Below are 21,597 nucleotides of genomic sequence, written 5' to 3'. Positions count from 1 at the left end.
AACATCTATGGGAAAAACTGGAGCATTGTATGAGTTCAATGAACACCCACTCCACAACAGTCCAGGACCTCATTACATGCCTACAGGAAGAATGGTCCAAAATTCCCATTGATTGCTATTGCAAGCTTGTTGAAAGTATACTCTATAGGGGGCATACTTTCAACAAGTGTACAATTGCGATGACGGTACAGTTGTTTTATTACAAGCGTACAGTCATCACAGCAAAAGGAGGTCTTATATCTTATTAAGGTGGGTGCCATAGCTCTTTGTTACTCACTATGGTGTCCGCTGACTTTTATCCATGCAGTGTGTGTGTACATATATGTACACACACACACACAACAAATGATGTGTATTATCGAGTACATCAATACAATAATATTCAAATGGCTCATGAAACTTCACCTTTGGAAATAATTTGAAAGGGATTTTTGCCATCTCATTACAAGCAATGATAAACAAGTTTAGCGAATACTTCTGCCACACCACAATATATCATGTTGAAATTTTATTTTTCACTTGGTTAGAGTATAATAAAATTAGTTTAATCCTTTATCCAAGTGCAAGCAAACAAAGTTTGCGCCTGAAAGTATCTTCAGGACTGGGGTAAGGTGGTACAACACCAGCGCAACGCGTTGCAAAGGTGGAGCAAGCTACCAACACTCCTATCTCAGTATCTCCTATAATGCAAAACACATCTCCTTGCGGATATGTCTAATGTTATGCATTAAGGGAAGGGTCACTACCCAGACTAGTTTCGACCTTTATTGAGGTCTCTTCAGTGGGAGCCAGGCCCAAGGTGTTGTACTGGTGGTGTACCACCTTACCCCAGTCCTGAAGATACTTTCAGGCACAAACTTTGTTTGCTCACACTTGGATAAAGGATTAAACTAATTTTATTATACTCTAACCAAATGAAAAATAAAATTTCAACATCTTTCTCTAAATCCAGAGTTATTTATTAAAAAAAGGGTGGCACACCATTTGGCAATTCCTATAGGTGGAGATGACCTGCTAATGCTTCTGCCTGGTATCTCACCTTGGGCCTGGCTCCCACTGAAGAGACCTCAATAAAGGTCGAAACTAGTCTGGGTAGTGGCCCTTCCCTTAATGCATAACATTAGACATATCCGCAAGGAGATGTGTTTTGCATTATAGGAGATACTGAGATAGGAGTGTTGGTATCTTGCTCCACCTTTGCAACGAGTTTTCCTGGTGTTGTACCACCTTACCCCAGTCCTGAAGATACTTTCAGGCGCAAACTTTGTTTGCTCACACTTGGATAAAGGATTAAACTAATTTTATTACACAATATATCATGTTGAATATCTAATAAAAAGGAATACCATGACATTAATTTAAAAAAAAAATAGTAAAAAAAATTTACTTTGAATTACATTACAATGAGTACTAAAATATGGCAACTAATAAGTACTTTTGGTTAAATTGCAAAATTAAGACACTGACACTATTATTATGAAACAGTAAGTTTCTACAAAAACACACACAAAAAAATCTACAACACTTTAAAGTATGTTGTTCATATGCAAAAGAATTATATGAAATATGTGCTGTTAATGTTGGTTATACTTTTTACATTAACTGATTAACTGTTACACTGTTTTAGCTGCGAAGTTCATTTTTTAGTTTTTAAAATGAACAGAACTTCTAATTTGGAATTTTAAAATACTGTGCAGAGTCATCTAACATAAAATGCTTTGAGGATGGTTGAGTGATAATGTGTGTATGTGTGCTGTGGCATGTTTACACAGACACCAGCAACTATAAAAAGTGCTACATTTATTTTGAATGTCAAAAAACAAGTTTTGATCAAGTATTTTTATTCAGTTCTTATTTTAAAGATTATGATATACTGTTTTAACCTCTCAAATAGCAATATGAAAATAGCTGTCTTGTCTATCATCATGAAGATATTTTTAGGCTTTTATTTGTTGGTGTTAAGGTGAGAGAGAGAGAGAGGAGAAAAGAAAAGAAGTAAAAGTATACAGAAATAATGCATTCAGTTGTAAAAGTGAAAAATAACTTTCATTATTTCTTTGCATTTTTTAAAATTATCATCTGCATAAATAAATACACAGAACACTTTGCTTGCTGCAGTAAATTATTTTATGGCTGATGAATTTGTAGTGAAAACTCTATGCATATAACAATGGACTGAATAATTTAAATCATATTCTTATGCAAAGTATGGAGATAAGACTGACAAGACAAATGAAAATGTTTTTGGCCAACAAAAAATTATCTGGCATTGTATTAACGTAAAGTGTATTTGTAAGCAAATAGTCTAACATGTAATGAAAACTTTCTTCATAATTATGAAAGCTGCCATCCAGGTGTAAAACAGGATATAAACAAAATTTCTTCAGTTGGAGTATGCATGTTTTATTTACGATGTTAAAAAAAAAAGGGGGAAAAATTATTTTTTAAAAGAGACAGGCAATATACTACCACATTGTTCGGATTAGAATTATCAAGAAAAGACATTTTGCACATTACCAAGAATGAATTTAATTTAGCAGCACAATATTTGAGAGATTAGTGCTAAAGACAAAGTCAAACAAGATCATAGAAAAAAAAAATTCTCACCAACTTTTATTTCTATACATACTGAATAGCATACTTGAAACCAAAATGAGAGTAAATGAGGAGTGTAGTATTTAAACTTGTATAGTTTAAATGGAAAGGGCTAGTCAGGTTTTTGTCAAATGTTTGCCAACTTCAAGACTGTAAGCCTTGAAAACAAAACTGCAGGATTTGAAAAGGGATGCAATGCACTCTCACAGTAATTGATAAAGAAACAAAAAAACAGGATAGCTCTAGGCAGGGTGTCTCATGTTTGAATTATCAATGATATAAAGATTTAGGCATGTGAAAATTAAAGTTGCTTAGTTTTGTTTAATAAGTTTCAACTCGAAAGAGTTCGTTTTTGTAACTAAATTAGAATTCTGTGTGGTGTATTTTATTTCTAAGAATTCTAAGTGGATAACATTCATAGTGTGTGCACAACTGAATGAAAAGTGGAACTGACTATTTTTATCTACCTTCTGGAATGACATGAAAATTAAATAATTTGTAATGAAGTCAAGATTGGTAGATTTTTATGTTCCTTCAAATAAGGCAGGACAATATTTTATTTATTAGAATCTGAATTGTTTGAAGTGTGATGAATCAGTGTGAATGTTTATGGTTCTAACTGGAATTATGATTAAAAAAAAAATCTTTCAGTTATCAGGATTGTGTTGGAAATTCAGCTTACCAGCTAATTACTGAGAGTCTAGTTAACTGAAAGTATGGTTATTTCTAAAAGTACAATATGGTTATACCTAAAAGATTATGCTGTGCAAATTCAAAGTTATACTGGGAGCATTATACTGTGTAAAAATAATTTTTATTCTTTTTAGGTACCAGACTAGGTAATGAATGATTGATTTCTCTTACTATTAAAAGTATCTTTTTATTAGCAAAACAATTTGAAATAATAATTCCTCCTTGTCTTGAAAAAATTTAATGAATTTGGTATTTAAAATCTAAAAATTGGAGTAATTTCGATAGTGGATTCAACTGGACCATTTTAATGAAAAAATTATGCAAAACATTATCCCCATGACTGCTGTGATAATGAATGGTATCCATACAAGAATACTATTACCAAATGTACCATTCCATTATTGTCAAATATCATAACCATTTCCTTAATTTATTATATATATCTGCTAATAGGTTTTGGAAATCTAAGAACTCGAACTAAGTTTTGAGACTATCATTGCTTATCCTACTGTAGATATAGAGATGCATGTCAGTATAGACAGTGGAATATCAGGTAGTTTGTTATCATTCCTGTGCGTTAGAAGAAAAAACATCACTTCCCCAGCACATTAGGGCTGTGGAGTCGTACATAAAACCTTCGACTCCTCAATTTATGGTGGCTTTGACTCCGACTCCTTTATTTATATATCAATATAGGAAATAAATAATAAATATACTAATTATTCATTTCCTATATCGATTGAAAGCACTCAACATACAAGGCATTTCACCATTGCCAACATGAATCATCAGGCTACTTTTTAGAACTCTAACCTGTTAAAGTTTGGGTCTAAAGGCTATAGCTATGCCATTGTGGCTTTTTAATTCTATTATTACAGAAATTACAAACATTAAGTAACCTTAAATTTTAAACAAAAGACAAAACTTAGAAAATGAAAACAGTGGTCAATTCAGGTTATATTTTTATCAAAAGGCTATAAATAATAAAGTAACAGGAATATAGGATATAAAACAAAAAACTATAAAAGAAAATAAGGAACCTCTTTCTCTATCAATTATCTTCCTTTTCAAGATTAAAGTACTGTTTGGATATAAAATTTAAGTGAATGGACATGAAATAAAAAATAAAACATTTTTAAAGAAACTTAGCATCTAGCTGAAGAATAGGGGTTAAATCAAAAATGAAATCCAAAATTTACTAACAAATCATTCTTAGAAACAGAATACTTCTGTCAGATCCTCTCTCATGGAAACCCTTAAATCTGATTTGACTATTTTCAGTGCAGAAAACAGTCTTTCAACACTGACTTGGGTGGGTGGCATTGCTGTTACAATTCTAATTCTTGTAGATAAATAACTGTCAATTTTTAGGGAAAGAAAAAGACTATTTGGCAGCATAGCTTGGACACACTCCACAACTTCTTATCACACTTAAACAATCAACAGCCCAAGATCCAGTTTACCTTGGAAAAAGAAAACAATAACAATCTCCCTTTCCTAGACACTCTGATTACATGCCAGCCTGATAGATTCCCTGGCTTTCTCTGTTTACAGAAAACCTACACATACAGGTAGATACATTCACCAGCAATCACCATCCCCTCCTCCTCCTCCCAACAATATGGGATTATAAAAACCTTATATAACAGGGCAAAATTAATCAGTTCATCAGTTCAATAACAATGCCCTTACTACTGAACTTAACCATATTCTTGTAGCCAATGGCTACAATCCCCATAAAATCCAAAAAATATTAAGACCAATTAACCTCCCCCTCCATAACAGGGACTACTCTAAATCTATCACCATTCCTTATATTCAGGATACTTTTGAAAAGCTAACAAAAATATGACTTGACAACTTGTTACAAATCATATAAAAATTGGCATCTCTTATCTGCTCCCCCAAAGACCAGCCACTTCCCCTAGACCTACTCCAGGTAGGTCTAGGGAAAATGGCTGGTCCTTTTTTGCAACTACAAGGGACCTGGTAGTTGCAAACTGTCTTACTATGGCCAAACAGGCAGGACAGCTAATATCAGGATATTTGAACATAAGGATCATATCCGGTTCCAAAAATACAGCCACTCAGGACTTGCTGACCATGCTTTGGATGTCCGCCACTAAATACGCTGGAAGAAAGCTACCTTACTACACTGCAGCAAATATAAATATGAGAGATTATTCTTGGAATCAGCCTCAGCTCTAAAAAAAACTCCCCAAACCTCAACAAATTTGGATGCATGAGACTGCCCCAAATATGGGAAGCTTGCATTCTTAGAACATCAGTCCAACAGCCAAAACTATTACCCAATTTAGCCCACTAGGTGGCAATTTTTAGGACTCTAGGACTGACTTCAGTTGTTGTCTTCAGCCATATTTGTTCAGTGTTAGTGCCTGCATGCACTTATTACTTAATGCTAGGTAATAGAAGATTTTGATGCATGTGAGTGAACATGTACAATAATCTCATTTTGTTAGATACAAAAAAAAGAGGATATTATATCAATGGTAAAATTAAAAAATAATTTGAATTTAAAGAATTAAATCTTTAAATTAAGCAATGCATTATATAAATTGCATATTGCTTGCTTAATGATAATTAATGAAGCAAGTATAACAATGATTCTTAGGAATGGAATTTTTTTTTCATTTTACAAATAAACTAAATTACTATGAATTTTTCATAAAATTTAGTCCTTAAGTAAAATAAATCAGAAGTTACAAACTAAGTTACTATATCAAATTTTTTAAATATTTATTCATATTTGTCATTTTATTTCAAGTGAAGTAAGCAACTCACGATCAATTTTTTTTTAAATTAATTATTTTTTTTTTTAGAGCAGATAGTTTTAAATAAGCCAAACACTAAAAATCTGATATAAATCACTCACTAATTCAATTCACAATGCAGATTCTGTGAAGAACTGAGAAAACTATCTGCACATGTTACAATTTCTGCCAGACACAATTAATGTGCTGGTTAGATTAAGTCAAAAAAAAATATATCTGTTCAATGTAAAACATATTTTCTGTCATATGTTAGCAAGTTCAGTTTGCAAACAGTGAAATTTTGTTTTAAACTCATTTGCAATAACAAGCTTAAAATGGCTTTGTTCAGAACTTGGTGAGGAAATAAAGTACCATATTGCTAGAATTTGCTAATGGTTTTCATTATAGTCTGGACTGAATGTATTACAAATGTAAAGTGTTGAAAGCTAGAATTTTACACTGGAAATCCTATGGTCTTTACACACAGCCAACCAATAACTACAACTTCAGTAATCAGATTTTTCTGGAGTTTTCAATTTTCAAAAAAGTTTCTTCTTGGGAAAATGGATTTGAATTTGATCAATGGAATTCAAATCAGTCCAGTCTGCATCAGACTATTTGAAATTATGACTGAAGAAACTGAGACTATGAGACCTGTGCATTACATCTATTAACCGTCTTTCTGGCTAGTTTGCTTGTTTTGCAAGATAGGGAGAAAATAAAAAACATACTACCTCATATGAGACCAGCTCATATGAGGTAGTATTAATATGTATGAGGTAATCATTAAGGTTTGAGTACTGTGTTTGCTACTGATATTTTAGTTGGATTTATTTCTGAAGATTAACCTATTTTTGATAAAACACAAATTCATAAATTAAAAGAATGGTTATCATATATTCAAACATATTCACGACACATTCAATACAAATTTGGCACAAGTTTTTGTAAACTGATTTCAAACTGGAAATTGTGACATACCAAAATTTGTGAGTGCCAGTTTCAGTTCCCTTTGATCAATATTTCCTGAGTTATCTGTATCAAAACCTCTGAAGCAATTCAACCAGTCTGTGATGTATTTCCAAAGTGCAGCAAACTCTTCAAAATTCATGGTCCCACTGTTATCTCTATCAAACATACCTAATTTAATGAAAGATTCAGAATCAGGTTTATAACAAATCTGTTGTACCATAAATTTTATCAGTTGTTCAATCTGTTAAATCTATCAAATGAATTGTACATTTAGTGTAATGCTGCTAATTAATCTATTCCTCTTATCTTCTATTCCTCACAGAGATGGATTTATTTATCCAGCCTGTAGGAACCTGTTTGGTTAAATAAATGACACTTATACCTATGATTGTACTATAACTATCAAAGATATTTTCATAAAACAGTGGGACTAAAAGAGGTCATTTCTGGAAGCTGTATAAGTAGGGTGTAAGCACATGAGTGAGAAGCAGGTTTTTTTGCATCGAAAGTTTGTGAATGATTGGAATGCATTGCCTGAGAGTGTGGTGTCTGGAAATTGCAGAGAATATGAATGCATTTAAGGCATGGTAATGAGCTGTATGTATGACAAAAGGATAACTTATTATTATTCCCAAGATCCCTATCAACTCCATAGGGATCTTGGGAATAATAATATTAACAACTATGCCACAAAATTCATCATCATCATCAAATTCCTGCCATGTACCCTCAAGGGATGTACAGGATATGATAGTACTACATGAAAAAATTACATCATTACTAACTTCCTATCTACAATTTTCCTCCAAATCAGTCAGTTACTTGTCAAGACTCCAACATTATCAGATCTTATATTTCTATCGTCTAAGGCACTTTGTACCGTATCAATCCACCTATATCTTGGTCTTCCTCTGGATCGTTTTCCTGCCAACCTGGCAGAGAACACTTGTTTTGCTAATCTTTTCTCTCCCATTCTATTTAAGTGACCATACCACCTGAGATTAGCTCTGCTAACACATTCCTGGATGCTGACAATGTCAAGTTCTTTCCTAATATCCCCATTTTTAATATGATATTGCCATTGATGCCATCTGTTCACACCTCTAATCTTTCTCAGGACTCTCATATCTGCAGTCTCTAGTCTTTGGTCAAGTGTTGTACTTCTGACCCAGCTCTCAGATCCATAAGTTAAAACCACAAAATTCAGTAACTTAATTTTTAAGGAAAAAATCGTAAAAATATTGAATACTGAAATGAATCATACTACTTATTTTACATACTTATCTTAAATTTCTGTTTAACCCAATATAAACTTTTTTATACAAATTGCTTTTATGATATTGTGTGTGTATATACTGTATATGCACTAAAATATCATACATTGTAGTCATGCAGACAACTTCTTTGCTAAGTTTTTAACACTCTGTCCTAATTTAGTTATTATTCGAGTTTCATAAAATTTCAACATAACATATTTATGTTTGGTTGCTTGAGTATTTTCCTTTTAGAACATAGGATACTGTGATAAAATGAAAAAAAAAAAAAAAAAAAGAATTTTCCTCTGAAAGTCAGAGAAGAAGTTAGAAGTTTTGAAAAAATAAAAACAAATAAAATTGAAGATTAAGACATTGGTCCAAATATGAGCCAATAAAATTTTGTTGTTTTCGGTTTTGATGTTCTCATCAACAGTACTACTTAACAAAATAAAATTTAGAATTTTTAAATTATTTACATACATGTTCATATTTTCTGGCCTGATTGGCTGAGAGAATGCAGTCTTCAAAGTTGAAAAATGAAGGAAAGAAGATATGCTAGAAACATACAAATTAATAAAGGGATCTTCCAGTATAGTAAAAGAGTTTTGCAGCTTATGATAGGTGGAGAATAGAATTTAGGATCATTCCTCAAAACTGACTAAAAGGTACCATGAGAAGAACATGAACCTCATATGTTAGGATTGGGTCTAGGTTCTTCTCATGGAATGTGGTGAGCATGTGAAATGAGTTACCGTTAGATGTTATGAGTGCATCATGGTAGTGTCTTCAAGAAAGGATAAGTGACAAAGTGGCTCTTCCTTGATGAATCAAACTCCCTGGGGAAGCCCACATAACAATATAAAAAATATTCTGAAAAAAAAATTGGCAAATATCAGCACGGAATCAGCTGCAAATTTCAACTGTATCCAGGTTTAGACTTAATATGATGTTAATGCTTTAATGACATAAAAGGTAGTATGTTATGACAATTCACAACTTAGCTGCAAATGAGCATTGAGAAGAGGGGGGGAGGAGTATCAAACATCAATATGCAAGTGTTATATAAGAAGAAATAGTGTTTCGCCTTATCTTCACTCCTAAGTTCGTGACTTTCACTGTTCCCGTTACATAGTCATTTCTCAGACGATCCTTTCTGGTCACACCACACATCCACCTAAGCATTCTCATCTTTGCTACCTCCATCCTGCTGATGTTATTTTTTCTCAGGACCACAGTTTCCATAGCATACATCATAATTGGTCTCGCCACTGTCTCTTCAGGTTGACCGGCATCCTCTTATCACATAGCATTTCAGCCATCTCTCTCCAGTTTCTCCATCTAGCTTGCATCCTGCATCCCACTTCCTTCTCAGCCTCTTTATTCTTTTTCACTGTTGAACCTAGTGCCTAAAATCACTAACCTTCCTGATGACATTTCTTTCCAGCTCCAGATCTGTCTCTTGGCTGCCATCCACTTTGCAACACATGTACTCTGTCTTACTTCTGCTCAGCCTCATACTTCTCTCTTCCAGTATTCTCCTCCATCTTTCCAGTCATGTAATGAGGAGAGAAGATGAGTATGTGAGAAGAAAGGTCATGCAGATGAATGTGCAAGGGAGGAGAAAGTGGGGACAGCCAAAAAAGAGATGAGGGAGCTGGTGGAGGAGAACCTGAGGATGAAGAACTTGGATATGGATACAGCCCAAGACAGGAGGATGTGGAGGAGATTCATTAGAACAGCAACCCTATTTAAGTGAGATAAGCTGCAGAAGAAGAGTGTTCCACCTTATAAAACTAAATGCACATTTCAAATCATTTCACGGGAGTTATCAACAGGATACTTAAGATGAACTTATGTTTATAAGAATGGAATGTAAATGTATCTCTCCCAAAATTACTGCTTGTACATGGCCAGTGATGACTTGAAAAAAGTATACATAACCTATAAGTTGAAAAGTCGAATACTACCAAAACAGCTTAACTGAATATATATGTGCAAATTATCTACAATTTTTCTGATATCATGAAAAAATATTTTAGAAGTACAGATTACTATTTGCTCTTTGTAAAAAAAATTCAGAGGGATTTTGTCAAATTTTACTTAGCTAACCAAGTTCGCTTTTTAAGTTATTTACTTCAATGAAATGGTAATTTACCTGCCAACCCTTGAGGACTTGAATGGAAGATTTTAATAGTTCCATGATAAACTATGAGGGTGGTCTGAAAAGTTCTCGGCCTCAACCATAGATCGCAACACTATCGGCATGATTTTTTTTTTTTTTTTCTAAGTTGGTACATCTATCATAAGCATCCATGTGAAATTGAAAGTCATTCTATCAAGTACCGTATTATTTGCCAGCGTAGAGGAAGTAACCCCTTTTTTGTACACATTTTTTAGGAAAAAAAACTTTATCATTGAATATTATAACGAATTTACAGTATTTCAAATATAAAGTAATAAGTAGGCTACTTTCAACAAACACCTAATCTAACTAGGAAAGAGTACCCACCTTTTAATCGTCAAAACCCAGAAATTCATCTCCAGAGCTAAATGAAGAGACACTTGAAACCTCTTCTAAATCGGAATCCCCATACAACAAATTGTCCCCTGTACCATCCAGTGCATTACTAATTCCACACTTCTTAAATGATTTAACCACTGTCTCAGTTTTCACAGCATCCCATGAAGCTCTGACCCACTCACAAACTTGCAAAATGCTAGGCCTCTTCCTTCTTCCTGATGGCATAACCTCAAAATCTGAAGAGTGCATCCAACTGTTCCACTTCTCCTTCATAAATCCCTTAAATGGTTTATTAATACAGACATCTAAAGGTTGAAACTGACTAGTTAGACTTCCTGGTATTACAGCTAACTGAGTTTTCAATTCCTTGAGTTTATTTGTAACATCGTCTGTTCTGTGAGAACGAAACTGATCCCATACTAGCATGGCAGGCTTCTTCAACAGTCCACCAGGGCGCCTAGACCAAATTATGTCTATCCATAATTTCATTCCTCCTCCATCCATCCAGCCTTTTGCGTGAACATGGACAAACACTCCTTTAAGCAGTTTTTCTTTGGGTAGCGCCTTCCTTTTAAAGATCAATAGTGGCAGCAATTTTGTCAGATCAGCACAGCAGAATAAAATAACCGTGTAGCGAGTTTTTTTGTGCCCCGAAGTTTTAATAGTAACTTAGTGCCCTTGGAATCTACAGTTTTGTTTGAGGGCACATCAAAAGTCAGCGGAACCTCGTCCATGCTTCCTATTTGCACAAGTTAAAAATTTTCTAGTTTCCTTGCGTTAATGACGAATTGATGAAATTCAATCATTTTTTCTTCATATTCAGCTGGCATCTTTTGTGATATTTTTGTTTTAGTCTGCATACATAGCTGGTTTCTCTTCATGAATCTTGAACACCATGATGTTGATCCAGTAAAGTAGGTGATCCCTCTGTTAGTGGCTATCGCTTGATGAATAATCATTTTTGTAGACACTGAAAGTCCTGCTTTTCTGTGGTCTAAAATCCAAGTATTCAGTTCTGCCTCAAGTTCTGGCCATTTTGCAGTTCCACTTCGTAGGTTATGTTTATTGTGAATTGCTTTTTTTAAATCCTCTTCCTGATTCCGCCAAGTTCTTATCATTTTCTCAGTTGGGGGTACTCTGAAATGCCTCCCTGCAGCCCTGTTTCCATGTTCTTTAGCACACAATCGCACATAGCTTGTATGCAATATTGTAATGCCAAAGTTTTTCAGCCATAATTTGCCAAGAAATTTAGAGAAAATTAAATGGCAGAAATTTATCACCGTTCACAACTGCGACAACAATTGGAAAGTTTAAACAAACAGGACACAGCTGTGATCGTCGATGACAGCGCATGCGCATCCACTGAACTCTACGTCAGTGTTTCTCAAAGTGTGGTACGCGTACCCCAAGGTACCTGAAAGGTCTTCAGGGGGTCCGTGGCATTTGGCTATGCATCATTAACGCATAGAATAAAATTCAATGTATCTGTGAAGTTCGAGATCGTAAAACATTCCAATTGTATCACTGAATAAGGTACAGAGACATCTGCAAGCTGTGCAATATGTTTCTCAACAAACAGTGCATTTAGAGACAACTGGGATAAAAACGGCACTAACTAATGAATCGCATGTTCCCCCCCTCCTACAGAAAATGCTGTATGAGTCAAGCAAAACCATATGTTGCGGTTCAACATATGGTTTTGTTTGAGTGAACGTGTTAAAACGAAGAAACATATAGTGAATGTGTTTCAGATATTATGGAATTCGGTTGAAGAGAATTAGCATTTCAACTCAACTGTCAGCTTGTCTTTGTCATTTAGTAGCACGATCTTTTGTTAATACCGCACCAATCATATGAACGAGGATGTCTGAAGTTTCAGAAACAATGCTCTATGTAACTGGAATGCTCTCACACACACCACAAGGAAGCAATAAAGAAATCACGTAACTCGGAACAAAGAAAATTTCCAGAAATGAAAATAATAAAAAACTGAGTATCGGCGTATAAGACACCCTGCTTTTCAGACCTATTTTAAAAAAGAAAAAAGTGCGTCTTATACGCCGGCAAATACGGTAGTTTGTTTTATACAGCTATCTGAAGCAAACGTTTTGTCTGTATTCCTTGAAATGGATAAAATTAAGTATCATGCTGTTATCAAATTCTTTGTAAAAGAAGATTTAACACCAAAAAGAAATTCATTCAAAGTTCATAAAAGTTTACGAGCACTCTTCTCCTCCATTTTCGACAATTAAGAAATGGGCTGCCGAGTTTAAATGTGGCAGTACCAGCCTTGAAGATGATCCATGTAAAGGACGTCCAAAAAGTATAACACCACCAGAAATCATTGATGAAGTGCATGATATGGTATTGGATGACTGGTGAGTCAAAGTGCATGAAATTGCTGAGACTATAGACATTTCAAAAGTACGTGTAGGATATAATTTGCATGAGGAATTGTAAATGAAAAAGCTTTGCGCAAGATGGATTTTTTGATCGAGCATGCTCAAAGCAGATCAAAAACGCACTCGCATGAAAATCTCTGAACAGTGCTTGGAGCGTTTTAACAAGATTAAAACTGATTTTGTGAGTCGATTTATTACTATGGATGAGACTTGGATTCACCATTACACACCAAAATCCAAACAGCAGTCTAAACAGTGGACAGAAGCTGGTTGTTCAGTGCCAAAGAAAACAAAGTCAGTTCCATCCGTAGGAAAGGTCATGGCATTGGTGTTTTGGGATGCTAAAGGCATTTTGTTTATTAATTATCTTGAAAAGGGTAAAACAATAACTGGAGAATTTTATTCCGATCTTTTAACCAGACTAGACGAAAAAATTCGTGAGAAAAGAGAAAAATCATCTTTCATCAGGACATTGCACCTTTTACAGCACTCTTTCCTGCATTTCTAAGCTTCTTCAACAACCTCCGGAATATTTTGCCACCTTCTTGATATCTATTTTCTATGTTCTTGCCAAAGTCCTCCCATGACTTTTGTTTAGCTAGTTTTACACAGTGTTTAGCTTTCTTACATGTCTCTGTATTCTCTAAGAGCACAAGTTGACTTATTTGCCAGGAACTTTTGATATGCTTTCTTCTTTTCCTTCACTGCCTCTTTAACTTCCTGTGTCCACCAGGGAGTTCTGATTTTTCTATCATTGCAGACAACTTCAACATATGCCTCTCTGGCTGAATCAATTAACGTTTTCTTCAAGGTCTGCACTGAATCTCCATCTCCAAGGTTTGGTTCCTGTTCTCAAACTCTTTCATTTTTTCTTTAATAATCTTTGTGTATTTTAGTCTACAGTTCACATCTGAGAGCTGCTCAACTTTGATTCACTTTAAACTTTCTTACATGTTATTCTTTTCAATATGAAATTCAATTTTATCCTGCTCAAGACTAAATAGTGATCACTTCCAATTTCAAATCCTCTGTCCTGCAACAGGAAGAAAACATCACTATCAACAATAATATAGTCAATGAGACTTTTCTTATTCCTTGCTTCTTCTCTCCATGTGAATTTTTGCACATTTTTATGTTGGAACATAGTGTAAGTAATAACTAGTCCATGTACTGAAGCAGAAATCCAACAGGTATTTGCCATTATTATTAGCTCTGCTCTTTTCTCCAAATTTTCCCAAAATATTTTTGTATGTCTGACAATCATTTCCTACTCTGCTATTTAGATCTGCAACAAGGACCAACTTTTCCTTTTTTTATTGTGTCAGTTGCTTTCTCTAAAGCCTTAACAAATTCCTCCACTTCTACCTTAGTAGAACCTTCTGTGGGACCATTGGCACAAATAAGTCTCATTGTCCAGTTACCCCATTCTGATATTTGCCCACATCGCTCTATTTGAGACTGCCTACCATTCAAGAAGATGAACCTCATATTTAGTGTTGAATAATATGGGTACTCCTTCTTTTCCTTGATTGTCATTGCCTGAATATAACATTTTGTATTTATTGCTCAGAAAGATCTCACCAGTTTTTGTCTTTTTTGTTTCAGTCACCCCTAATTACGTCGACCTGGTACTTATCTAATTCCTCAGCAAGCTCCATTTTTTTGCCATTCAGGCTTCTTATGTTGATAGTACCGATCTTTAACTCTGGTCATGTCGAGTTGGGGTGTGTTTTCAGATTTGTTCCAGTAGCTGACTTTTCGCTGTTTGCCCTGGCGAAAACAACGGGGGCCTTGTTTATCCGGGGCAACACCCCAGAAGGCATGAAATTTTGTCATGTTGTACCATCATTGTGTATTTTGGTTTAAGTCAATAAGAATACAATTTGGTCGGCTAAAACCCAAATTGCCAGCCCATCCTCGTTCGTTCAGTATCCAGGTAGATACCCAACAGGGTGCACCACGAGAAGGTGAGGATTGGACATTAGGACAGAAGCCCTGGTCGATTCTCCACATTCCTTTAAAGGTTATGTGGAGGTCTCCTCTCAGTTATATAGCTTTGACACTTAAGCATCCCCATAAATGTTCCCTAATAAAATTTAATGATAATTTTATTACATTTAAAATGGAGAATGTTATGATAGCCACATGTAGAAATAAACTTTCGAATATTTCTCCTTTAAGTATCTTGCTAATGGCAAATTGAAGCCTCTTAATGTTTGACAATTATATTTACAGAAAACAAAAATTTTATTTTCGCTTTTTATCAAAAAGAGCCTAAAAGTTTTCATTTTGGTGATATAAAATGATCCTTAATAAAAGAAATAGGAAATATTAAAGATCCATGCTTATTTCATAACCAAATATAAGCCAGCCTGTTAGCATATGCATTCTCCAACCAAGAGGCTGCAGGTTGGAAACCTACCTTGGACACAAGGATGTTTGTAATGTCTTTCATTCAGTCTTACACACTAATTAATACAAATATACACTCTTCCAAGACGGATTGGGTCACCATGGGAGACAGACTCACCCCTCCCTCATTATGGGAGAAGCCTTCACAACAGAGAGGATATACAGGCTGAATATCATCGCACAATAATTATATATTATTGTGGGCTACTTCAAAGAGTCCTTGTTTCATCGAGGAAGCCCTAAACATCACGTAAAGAACTATCCAACATTTGCACAGTCTCTATCATACTTTGTTTATACTCATTGACAGCCATGATCCCCACAACAAACTCTGACAAACCTATTCCTCTCATTCACCACTCTCCAAGCAAAAAACACCCTTACTCAGTTTCCATGGATGGCCCCTAGTTCTCCCACCACCAAACTAGTTCTGAAATATTGCTTCTGAATTAATTTTGTAAAAACCCCTCAGTAATTTGTATGTCTCAATCATATCACCCCTTTTACACCTATCAAACAGTTTCTGTAACCCAAAAATCTTCAAACTGTTCTTGTAAGGTTCATTCCAGAGACATGCTACCATCTCGGTCACTCGCCTCTCCACCTCCTCTTCATCAGCAAGAAACTCTGGCACCCAGTAGTCAAGATGGGTCTTATCAAGGCTCAATAAAGAGGAACAATAACTTGCTTGTTTTGCTCGTCAAAGTATTCTTCAGTAACGAAGTAATCTGATGAGCTGCTTTAGCCACTTTTGCTATATGCCCCTAAACTTTAACTTCCTATCCACTAACACTCCCAAGTCTCTGGCTTCGTCAATTTCATGGAGTACAGTTCCACCAATGTGGTATACAGCTGGTAATCTTTTCACTCCAAAACGCATAACCTTACACCTTGCCACATTAAATTGACATCCATTCTCCTTTGCCCAGTCTGCCAATCTATCCAAATCATCATGGAAATTTTGACATCATCTGTATTAATTATTGCTCTACCCAACTTTGCATCATCAACAAATAACCGAACTGTTCCCTCTCAGATCCTTTTCGATATTGTTAATGTACAAATCAAACAGTAGCAGTCCTAAAACAGAACCATGTGGCACACCACTAGTCACAGGCCTTCTTTTGGACTCTACTCCTAAATAAACTACTCTGTGATATCTCTCCATCAACCACCCTCCTATCCATCCCCATGTGTTGCAGTTTACTGATTAGAATTCCATGTGGTATCCTGTCAAAGGCCTTTGCAAAGTCCAGCAGTATCACTGTAAACCATTACCTTTATCCAACTTTATCCAATTTATAATACAGCTGTCACTGTATTATAAAACGTGAGCAAGTTACTGAGGCATGACCTACCTTTCACAAAACCATGCTTTCCCTATACAGTATCCCATTTTCATTTACCCATTCCTTTATTTTGCTCTTGGCCAACTTCTCCAATACTTGGACAACAACTCCTGATATGTTGATCAGTCAGTAATTTGCTGCATTATTCTTGGAGCCTTCTTTATGAAATGGAACTATTTTCCCCTCTTTCCACCAACACTCAGGACTAGCCCAGAATTGAGACTTGGATCAAAGGGCACTAACAATTCTCTTGCCGCTTCACGTAAAACTCATCACTAAAAACACACGTATAACCACAGTGATTAGTTTTAATACGTAAATATTTCATCCCAAATATCTTGGGACATAATCAGTATACAGTAATTCAAACAATACTAGGAATAATATACAGTTAGGGCACATGATTACAATGGAATCTCAATATGCATGCAGTAACATGTTATAGAAGTAAATTAAAATAACTGAAAAAAAAAAAAAAAAAAACATGTATAAAGAGACTATTTTACACAATTTTGTATGACAATTTCCCATACTTTAGGAATAGTAAGAACGTCGTTGCAGTTTAAATTTGGTCTGTGTGGTAGGGCTTCAGCACTTTCTTTATATAGATATTCATGTTTATAAAGATCTGTAAAAGTTTCGACTTTTCCCAATGGATCCTATGGTTTGGGTTTTCAACTCTGTGTTGAGAGCGACCAGATTTCTGCGGTTTGAAAAGACGAATGTGGTCTTGATGTTATGAGATCCGTTTCTAAACAAATCTACCTGTCTGTCCAAAGGAAGACAAAAAAACTGCAGGAGCATGGATCTCATAAACGCCAGGTAACATCCGAGGTGAGAGTTTGAATTCACCACAGTTTTCATGATATAAAAACTGTAAAACTCAAGCTGGTATACCATCTAGTCCCACAACTGTATTCCCAATAAGGCTGTGTAATATGGTATGCACACCCATTTAATTTACCTCAGTTCCTATATAAGCCTTTGGCTCTCTTGTTTCTGCAATATCACCAATGGGATGATATACTCTTGCAAAGTGTTCACTTAGTAATTCTACTATTTCGACTGATTCTGTTACCTCCCTACTATCAGCATTCATTAAAATCATTCTGCCATATACATTCTTTCTTTAACTTGCAGCATATTGAAAGAACTGTTTGGGAACAGCTTTCACCTACATTGCTAACTTCCTTTCATACGCTGCGTTTGCCTTTCTTAGCACACTAGTTACCCTTCTGGCCTGTGCCTTGTACTGTTTATGTGTCTGCTGGTCACCTTTCTCCTTAAATTTCCTCCACAATTGTTTCTTTTTTCTTTTTCTTTTTTTTTTTTTTTTTTTTTTTTTTACAGTTCCAGCTTAATGATATTCATCCATTTAACTCCCACTTGATTTAATCTCTTGACTGTAGGTATGTACTATCAACATCATCCAGCCCTTGCAGTTTTACATGCCATAGCACCAATCCAAGCAATCAAACTTAATCTCAAGCACTGAGAGAGGAGGGAGCTGATCTTTGGTAGAATAGATAAGGGTAGCAAGTTTATGGTGGGGGTTAAAAGTGCCCTGTTACTGCAAGCTGGCATACTTTGGACAGACAGGTAGATCAGCAATCATCCATTTAGAACACAAATCAATCAGATAGTTTTCCTTCCAGTAACAGTGATGTCTTATTTCTATTGTTACAATTGTTATTTTTGATTTAAAAAATTATTTATAAATTACAACATGAATAAACATTCTTTCTTACAGATTTTTTTCTTTAACAGTGATGTCCTATTTTTTAGAATTAAAGTTATTTTAGATTTAGGATCCTGGATTTTCTACAGTCCTATTTATAGTTGTTCTTAGAGAGGAAGATTTCGTGGGACGAATATATGCCTTCCATATGTATGGGATTTTTAGACCATCATTATTGTTTAGATTGGGGTGGTTGATAATGATCTCGCAGGCATCCTTAAATTTGCATTCATACCATGTTTTTGGTGTGATGTAGACAACTAGTGCTTTTCCAGTCAATTCTATGTAAGGTGTTCAGGGCATGACTAGAAAGGCCAGCTTTACCATAATTATTATATTTGATGCGTCGTTTATGTTCTTTTTGTCTGATTGGAATCGTGCGTCCTGTTTCTCCTATGTATGGTATGTTGCAGGTGCAGTAAATACGGTATACTCCAGGATAGGCCAGCGGAGGGAGTGGGTCTTGGGATGAGTTTTTAATTTTGCAGGAGGTTGTATTTTTGTAGTACTCTGTTTATTTTGTCTGATGTCCCTTTAATGTAGGGAATGGTTATAGTTTTATTGTAGACTGGTTTGTCTTTGTTTTTTATTGAGGTCTTGTGGAGAATTTTGTTAATAGTGTTTTGGCTGTATCCATTTTTTTTTGAAAATGTATTGCTGATCACTTTAAATTCGTCTTTCAGTGCCTATTCACTGGAGCAGATCTTCAGAGCCCTGTTTTTTAGGGTATTGATGACACCTAGTTTTTGTGTTGGGTGGTGGTAGAAGTTTATGTGTATATATATATTGGCAAATATGTGTCGGTTTCCGGTAAACAGTGAAGTAAAGATTGCCCGAGGGGAGACGTGTCACAAGTGTATCTAGAAACGACAGTGTGTTATATTTTTCAATTCAATTGTGAACTGTATATGTTTGTGTTGCTTATTTAGGTGGCTAAGGAACGTGTGTAGTGTCTGGCAGCCATGAGACCAGATCGTTAAAACATCGTCAATGTATCTAAGCCAGACTTTGGGTTTTAAAGGGGAGGAACCTAAAGCAAGTTGTTCAAAATGTTCCATATAAAAGTTAGCAATAAGGGGGGGGGGGGGTTATAATGCCGAGCCCATGGCTGTGCCTTGTTTTTGTAGGTAGAAAGCATTTTGCCATACAAAATAACCAGAACGTAATATATGCGCAAAGAGCCCCCGTGATATCTGGAGGAAATTTGTTCTGTAAAAGAAGGATTGTGTCATTGATTGGAACATTCGTAAAAGGGCAGAGATGTCAAAACCGACTAATAGATCATGTTTTTCTAATGTAATGTCTTTAATGATGTTTATGAAGTGTTGTGTGTTTTTGATATAGGAGGGAGAATGACTTACCAACTCATTGAGTGTTGCCACTAATTTTTTGGCTAAGTGATAAGTCAGGCTATCAATCCCTTCGACTATAGGCCTTAGCGGTGCGTTTTTCTTTGTGATTTTTGGTAGCCCGTAAATTCTAGGGGGACAAGCGTAGTGTGGAAATAGTTTTTTGACCGTATCTTCGGACCATGTGGTAATTGACTTAAGTAGATTCTCTGTTTTCTTTTTTATTCTATTAGTTGGGTTATAGTTATTTCAATCCTCATATCAAGATGATCTTGATACGAGGATCTAAACGTCGGGATAATAAAAAGAGTTATTTTAACACGGTTGTAGAATCCATAATTTCAAAAATGAACTTAAATTAAAGAAATTAAACAATGTTGATAAAAAGTCCAACACTAGATTTTATATTCGGTGATGATGTATCTCTTGTGCTGATTAGTGTAAACCTACCAATCATCATCCTTACAGTCTCAGGATTGAAAGGCTTCCATGTACCTGAAAAAAAAAAAAAGTTCTTAATATCAAAATATAATTATATTATATTATAAATATAATAAATGGAATCACTTCATTAATGTGAATAATTAATTAGAGTAATTATTTTGAAAGAACGTTAACCAAAACAAGCAGTGACAGAATAGTAGTAGAAAAAATTTTCAAGGGAAACAAATAGGTATATACATGTATATTAATACTTGAGGTAGACAAATCCATCAAAAACTTGAAACTTGAAAAACTTGAAAAGGCAGATCATATTCAACCTGGAATGCTTAAATATGGAGGTATAAAAGTTTTGCAGTGGCTATACCAGAGGATCTAGTTAGAAGGCTGAATTCCAGATGATTGCAGTAGAGGCATAACTCCCATCTATAAAAAAAAAGGAATAAAGCCAAATATGAGAATTACAGAAAAATTTCTTTACCAAATGTACCAGGTATAGTTCGCCCACCGATTAGAGATCCCTCTACACTTCTGCGCATGTCAGAAAAAGGAGAATCCATTCCGATAACAGGGTAATCAATCTGTCTTCTGGAATGAGTTTGTTTATTATTACAAGTCGGAAAATTTAGCGTTTCTTTTACGAACATTGATGTTTTTAAAGTGTAACTATTTTGCTTGTATAACAGTTGGAAAAATGTACGTAGAGTATTAACAAAATTAAAAAAGGTATAGCATAAAACAAAAATTTAACTAAGTTTATTTTTAAGAAAGTTTTCTATAAAATAAAAATAATTATACAGAAAAACAGAAATTTTTTCAAATGAACTTAGATATTCTAAACTTACAGTTGAGAGAACTGAGACACTTTAATGTCCTAAACCGATTAATTATTTATGATTTGTGACTCTTTTAACAAACCCATGCAAAAAAGATTAGAAAAAAATACCATTATCAAATCCTTTTAATCTTCATAGTCACCTGAATCAGTGTCTGAATCACCATCACTTTCACTTAAACTGATCACCTAAGGTTCGCATAATTCTTCGATAATTCCGTCTCTGTCCTAATACATATTTTCCAATGAGGTGACATGAGAGC

At 34.9% G+C, this 21,597-nt stretch overlaps 1 protein-coding gene across 2 annotated transcripts in view; it reads right to left on the bottom strand.

Moving 5' to 3' along the window:
* Alg-2 (Apoptosis-linked gene-2) overlaps positions 1-21,597 on the bottom strand; it is a 72,353-nt gene that overhangs the window by 29,556 nt on the left and 21,200 nt on the right. For both annotated transcript variants that reach the window (XM_090401181.1, XM_090401180.1), the window contains exons 3-4: positions 20,509-20,553; positions 7,041-7,199 (exon numbers count right to left, since the gene is read on the bottom strand). In XM_090401181.1, the coding sequence (XP_090257307.1) occupies positions 7,041-7,199; positions 20,509-20,553 (204 nt within the window). The remainder of the gene's footprint in view (positions 1-7,040; positions 7,200-20,508; positions 20,554-21,597) is intronic.

The sequence above is a fragment of the Typopeltis vanoorti genome, chromosome 12, assembly GCF_054136105.1.
Source record: "Typopeltis vanoorti isolate ZY-2024b chromosome 12, IOZ_Tvanoo_1.0, whole genome shotgun sequence".
Classification (NCBI taxonomy): domain Eukaryota; kingdom Metazoa; phylum Arthropoda; class Arachnida; order Uropygi; family Thelyphonidae; genus Typopeltis; species Typopeltis vanoorti.
This window is presented reverse-complemented; position numbering and strand designations above follow the sequence as displayed.